The sequence below is a fragment of the Ixodes scapularis genome, unplaced genomic scaffold (genome assembly GCF_016920785.2).
Source record: "Ixodes scapularis isolate PalLabHiFi unplaced genomic scaffold, ASM1692078v2 ptg002850l_1__unscaffolded, whole genome shotgun sequence".
Classification (NCBI taxonomy): Eukaryota; Metazoa; Arthropoda; class Arachnida; order Ixodida; family Ixodidae; genus Ixodes; species Ixodes scapularis.
Window position 1 is genome coordinate 214,108 of NW_024610273.1, and position 6,739 is coordinate 220,846.

At 45.4% G+C, this 6,739-nt stretch overlaps 1 protein-coding gene across 1 annotated transcript; it reads left to right on the forward strand.

The window, feature by feature from the left end:
• The first annotated feature begins 3,210 nt into the window (after positions 1-3,210).
• LOC120840419 lies at positions 3,211-6,521 on the forward strand. The gene is made up of 4 exons (XM_040210942.3): positions 3,211-3,321; positions 3,460-3,726; positions 4,004-4,332; positions 4,540-6,521. Exons 1-4 carry the CDS (start codon positions 3,240-3,242, stop codon positions 5,848-5,850), a joined length of 1,989 nt encoding a protein of 662 aa, XP_040066876.3. The 5' UTR covers positions 3,211-3,239; the 3' UTR covers positions 5,851-6,521.
• The last annotated feature ends 218 nt before the right edge of the window (positions 6,522-6,739 follow it).

Consider the following 6,739-nt stretch of genomic DNA (forward strand, 5'->3'; position numbering starts at 1 on the left):
TGTGCTCCCAGAAGCAGTTTCCCCATTAATAGTCGATCGAGATGTCCCAAACTCCCTTCATTGTGGCACCAATTGCTGGAAGTTTGTCCTAAGACTCAAAGACGACTGACAAACGCTCCTTTCGCCAATGCGCCTGATACAAAAATACTAAGCTCGTGTTGTTTGTCTTGACAGGTGACGGGGACCTGCACGCTGTGGGCCCGGCCATGGAGGACGGACACACCTCTGCGACAATGGAAGGTATGTTAGATGAATTTGGTCGTGTAAATCAGCTCTGCGATTCCCTGTGGTCACCTGTTTTCCCCTGTCATCCTAGGGCGACAGAATTAAATGCCTTCGGAAGAAGGCCAACCGACAATAACTCAGTCACCAAACGTTGGAGTAAACACGACATGCTGTCTAAAGTTTGGTTCAGTTTTGTCACTCTGATGTCTACAAATGATGTGCTCCCAGAAGCAGTTTCCCCATTAATAGTCGATCGAGATGTCCCAAACTCCCTTCATTGTGGCACCAATGGCTGGAAGTTTGTCCTAAGACTCGAAGACGACTGACAAATGCTCCTTTCGTCAATGCGCCTGATACAAAAATACTAAGCTCGTGTTGTTTGTCTTGACAGGTGACGGGGACCTGCACGCTGTGGGCCCGGCCATGGAGGACGGACACACCTCTGCGACAATGGAAGGTATGTTAGATGAATTTGGTCGTGTAAATCAGCTCTGCGATTCCCTGTGGTCACCTGTTTTCCCCTGTCATCCTAGGGCGACACAATTAAATGCCTTCGGAAGAAGGCCAACCGACAATAACTCGGTCACCAAACGTTGGAGAGTAAACACGACATGCTGTCTAAAGTTTGGTTCAGTTTTGTCACTCTGATGTCTACAAATGATGTGCTCCCAGAAGCAGTTTCCCCATTAATAGTCGACCGAGATCTCCCAAACTCCCTTCATTGTGGCACCAATTGCTGGAAGTTTGTCCTAAGACTCAAAGACGACTGACAAACGCTCCTTTCGCCAATGCGCCTGATACAAAAATACTAAGCTCGTGTTGTTTGTCTTGACAGGTGACGGGGACCTGCACGCTGTGGGCCCGGCCATGGAGGACGGACACACCTCTGCGACAATGGAAGGTGTGTTAGATGAATTTGGTCGTGTAAATCAGCTCTGCGATTCCCTGTGGTCACCTGTTTTCCCCTGTCATCCTAGGGCGACAGAATTAAATGCCTTCGGAAGAAGGCCAACCGACAATAACTCAGTCACCAAACGTTGGAGTAAACACGACATGCTGTCTAAAGTTTGGTTCAGTTTTGTCACTCTGATGTCTACAAATGATGTGCTCCCAGAAGCAGTTTCCCCATTAATAGTCGATCGAGATGTCCCAAACTCCCTTCATTGTGGCACCAATTGCTGGAAGTTTGTCCTAAGACTCAAAGACGACTGACAAACGCTCCTTTCGCCAATGCGCCTGATACAAAAATACTAAGCTCGTGTTGTTTGTCTTGACAGTTGACGGGGACCTGCACGCTGTGGGCCCGGCCATGGAGGACGGACACACCTCTGCGACAATGGAAGGTATGTTAGATGAATTTGGTCGTGTAAATCAGCTCTGCGATTCCCTGTGGTCACCTGTTTTCCCCTGTCATCCTAGGGCGACACAATTAAATGCCTTCGGAAGAAGGCCAACCGACAATAACTCGGTCACCAAACGTTGGAGAGTAAACACGACATGCTGTCTAAAGTTTGGTTCAGTTTTGTCACTCTGATGTCTACAAATGATGTGCTCCCAGAAGCAGTTTCCCCATTAATAGTCGACCGAGATCTCCCAAACTCCCTTCATTGTGGCACCAATTGCTGGAAGTTTGTCCTAAGACTCAAAGACGACTGACAAACGCTCCTTTCGCCAATGCGCCTGATACAAAAATACTAAGCTCGTGTTGTTTGTCTTGACAGGTGACGGGGACCTGCACGCTGTGGGCCCGGCCATGGAGGACGGACACACCTCTGCGACAATGGAAGGTGTGTTAGATGAATTTGGTCGTGTAAATCAGCTCTGCGATTCCCTGTGGTCACCTGTTTTCCCCTGTCATCCTAGGGCGACAGAATTAAATGCCTTCGGAAGAAGGCCAACCGACAATAACTCAGTCACCAAACGTTGGAGTAAACACGACATGCTGTCTAAAGTTTGGTTCAGTTTTGTCACTCTGATGTCTACAAATGATGTGCTCCCAGAAGCAGTTTCCCCATTAATAGTCGATCGAGATGTCCCAAACTCCCTTCATTGTGGCACCAATGGCTGGAAGTTTGTCCTAAGACTCGAAGACGACTGACAAATGCTCCTTTCGTCAATGCGCCTGATACAAAAATACTAAGCTCGTGTTGTTTGTCTTGGCAGGTGACGGAGACCTGCAAACTGTGGGCCCGGCCATGGAGGACGGACACACCCCTGCGGTGACGGAAGGTAGAGAAGATTGTTATTTGGCTCGATTGCATAAACATGACCTTTTCTACCTCTTCTAGCATGTAATCTGCAGTTATCCTCATATATTAAGACATGCATGTTTTTTTTTTTTTTTTGTTTTAGCGTGCCTCATTCATGAAGAACGAATAAAGGAACTTGAAAGAAAGCTTCAAAATTCAGAGAGACTAGCAAGAAAGCTGCAGAAAGACAAAGAAAATCTTCTCCGTGACCCTCGAATGCTCCTGGCGGATGATCAAGTAAGTGCGGAATGAACTCTTATATTCACATATTCACGAAGACAGAAAGAAAAGGGTGTTTGTTTTTTTAGCAATCCCCAGGGGCAGAATATTCATTTCCATAAGGAGTCTTATAGGTTGTGTTCAGCACAAGCAAATGCACAGGTTTAAGCTACCTTTGCAGGTTGTTTTGTTTGCACATGCAACCGGGATATTGGAGCCGTCTATGTGCCATTCAAGTGTGACTATATGTCGCAACAGTGCACAGAACTATTCTGGTTAATTGTTTCATGCTGATGAAATGCTTGCCATAATTTATTGTTCTGAGCAATCATATTGAGATTGTGTTTCAGACAACAAAGCAAGCTGAAATATTTGGTCATGTCAATATTGTGGTTACTCATGAATTCAGATGAGGTGTTCTGTGTCGCTTTCATTTCTATTCAGGTTGAGTGCATCAGAAGAGATGGCATGCGTGGTGGAAAATGGTCAGATGCTACTGTCCAGATGGCTATGAAGCTGCGTTGTGCATGTGGCAACAAAGGGTACATGTGCATCAATGAGAATGTTGTGCCGTTGCCCAGTGTCCGCACACTTCAGCGAAAGATAGAGCATGTCAAGTTTAAGCCTGGTAAGTTTTCCCCCTATTGCAGTCCTGCTTCCTATTATAGATTAAAAATAGTACAGTGCTTCTCTATATTTGTTTTCTTAGCTCCGAGAAAATTTTTGCATCCAGTTCTAATAGTTTATGCATATACTTGAATTCCAGGCATCCTGACTGAACTTTTTCCATCACTCAAAGCCAAAGTCTCTACAATGCTACCTGAGGAACGGAACGCAGCCCTCATGATTGATGAGATGCAGATCACCGCAGGCACGGACTATGATCCTTCTGTGAAAGGACTCATCGGAAAGCTAAGCACCAAACTAGGCCCAAAGGCCACCTGCACCGATGGACGTGCAACACATGCTATGGTCTTTATGCTTGGTGGGATGTCCTCACGCTGGAAGCAGACTGTGGCATACCACCTAACAGGTAGCGAGCCATTTTTCACAAACTAAATTGACATCTATCCTGCAGATAAATTGGTGCTAGGTTCATTGTTAAATGTTGAGTGAAACTACTTTAGAATTAAAATGAAAATAATGTAAAAAGGCAAAAAACTACTTTAAAATGCTTGACATATGACCGGCAGGCAGATTGAAAGACAGGCATTAACCTTGATTTTACTTTTTAGAAAAAAAAAATTCACCCTAATATTTGATACAACAGCAACTGCTGGTGTAGGCATTAAAAATAAACTTTTTTTCAGGGACGTCATTCTGCAAGCTAGAGATGAGGAACTTCATCTTCACCTTGATCAAGGAGTGCGAGTTCATCGGAATTCGGATTGATGCAATCATCACAGATAGGGGCCCAGGGAACCAGGCCATCTGGAGCATTTGTGGCATTGGTGCTACGAAGCATGGCAAGACCTCAGTCTCGTGTGCCCACCCGTGTGCCAATGGGTCGGACAGACAGCTGTTTTTCATAGCCGACGCACCGCACGTGCTGAAGAACCTTCGAGGCCATCTGGTACGCGGACAGCTCATCTCCATTCCAGATGAAATTGTGGAGAGGAACAAACTCCCAACGTCCGAGGTAAATTTTCTGTCTCGTCAATTATCACTAGCGGCTAATCATTGCAAATATAAAAGACAGCTTTATCCTGGTTATATGCTGACAGTCGGGGGGGGGGGGGGGGGGTTGGGGGTTGGCATACGGGAGAAGGGGGCATAGATGCCCATGCATACTTTTATTCGCCCTAATAGGGATGGATAATGATCATGAAAACATTTCGATATGCAGGTGTCTCTCAGCTATGTTCGGGACGTGGCCCAAAGGGACGGGACAAGTGCACTGAAGCTTGCTCCGCACCTCAAGGACAAGCATCTAGACCCGAACCATTACGAAAAAATGAGTGTGTCTTCGGCCCTAGCTGTCCTGAATCATAGCACCGGGTCAGCAATTCGAGTGCTTGTTAAAGAAGGCAAGATGTCGCCTGCTGCAGTCACCACGGCGTGGTTTCTCGAGACAGTTTATAAGTGGTTCCGCTTAATGACCTCTCGTACCAAGAGCCTTGCTATGAGTGAGCTCAACTCTCGGAAACATGATGATGCCGTAGAGTTCCTGAGCGAGGTGTTGGATCTCTTCAAGAAGATGACCATTCATCTGCCAGGCAAAAGCCCTTCTTGGAAGCCAGTACAGACAGGCGTCGTGATTTCGACAACTGCAGCTCTGTCTTTGCAGAACCTGTACTTGACGCAGTACAACTTTAAGTACCTGTTCCTCAGCCGACTGACGCAAGACGCCCTCGAAAACCTTTTCAGCGTGATAAGGCAAAAGAATGCAACCCCCCGACCTCTGCAGTTCAAGACTGCCTTGCGCACAATCACGCTCTCACAGTTCTTCCAGCCCTGTAGGACGGGGAACTATGAGATGGACGATGCTGAATACCTCGCAGATTTCATTTCGAAACGCCAAGCAGAATCACCAAGCGAGGAGGTGCTGCAACAGGACGGCGCCTCAGCGATTCAAGACGAGTCCGCATGGGAGCTTCCTGACGATGACGACCAGATGCTCGCCCAGGTGGTCGATGTCCTCTCCGACAGCCAAGCGGCGATGGGTGAACTGCAGTCCACTGACAAACAATCACTGCATTACCTCTGTGGATACACGGTGAAGGCAGTTTGTGGCAAGTACAAGCTGTGTGAAACTTGCAGGTCGGCACTGACTGACACAGAAAACAAAGAAAATGCTTCGCTAACTGAGTTCAAGTCCTACAGAGACACCAGTGAACAAAATCCACTCTGTATGGTGTCGTTAGCTGTTTTTGCTATGCTTGAGAAGTGTGAGGTGATCTTTCGTTCACAAGAAGCTAGCATTGTAGACGGAACTGCTAACCTTGCCAATTTGTCTGCTCAAGCGCTGTGCGAGTTTTCACGTGACCATCTCCCAACATGTCATGGGGTGGCGCAGAAGCTAGTGGATGCTTTCTTGCTAATGAGGTTACGCTTTGCTTTGCGGAAAAGCAATGAACGGTATGCTGCAAAGCAGAACAACACCAGGTGTGGAAGTCGTAGTATAGGAATGCGAGGTTGTGTCAATGCTGTGCGTTAACAGTCTTATTCAGGTGGGATGAAGGAGTAAAGGAATTTATTTTTGATGGTGGCTACAAAGTCTTTCCAGCACCTTGAACTTGTGATATTTTTAGAAAGTTGTAAAACTAGTAAATGTGAAGCTTTAGCTGGTTGTATGATTTTTTTTATTTTTTATTTTAGCTAATTCTAATATTAAGCAAGTAGTGGATGTCACTTTCTGGAGGAGTCGCAGAATTTGTGTTTGGCGCCTTAAGCTAGACTTACAAACTTCTCGGGCATGTGATATTTTGCAAATGTGTGATACCAGTAAAGGAGAAGCTTTAACTAGTTGCATGATATTTTTAATCTTTACTTGTCGTAATATTAAGCAAGTACTGGCATGTCACTTTTTGGAGAAATTGTTCCCCCATGTTAACATATCTCTTGCCATGTTTCCTTTTTTTATACACAGTCATTTCATGATAACATTTTTCTTTATCCTTGTGTTAGTCGTTTGGGTTTGTGCAGTATCTGATGTGTTATTGCTGTGCCAGAAATGTTCAGAACTCACACTGTCAAGTACCTGTTGCCATATTTCCTTTTTTTTTATATGTGGCCATGTCATGATCACTTTTTTTTTTTATGCCTGTGTTTGTCATCGTGGCTTGTGCAATATATGATGTGTTACTGCTGTTTTAGAAATGTTCAGAATTCGTGAGGTGTTCTTAGCATTGAATGCAGCAAAATAAATACACATCTAATTTTTCCTTCCGAGTTGTGTTTTCACTTTTTCTTTCGTAGCTTGGGGGACATGAATGGGTAATAGGAATAATAATTTAGTGACTTCCTAATTGTACCGGAATCACAAAACTTAAAAGATTGTCACTGCAGTCAACTTCACACTGCCGTGCAGCATTTCAGTTATTTAA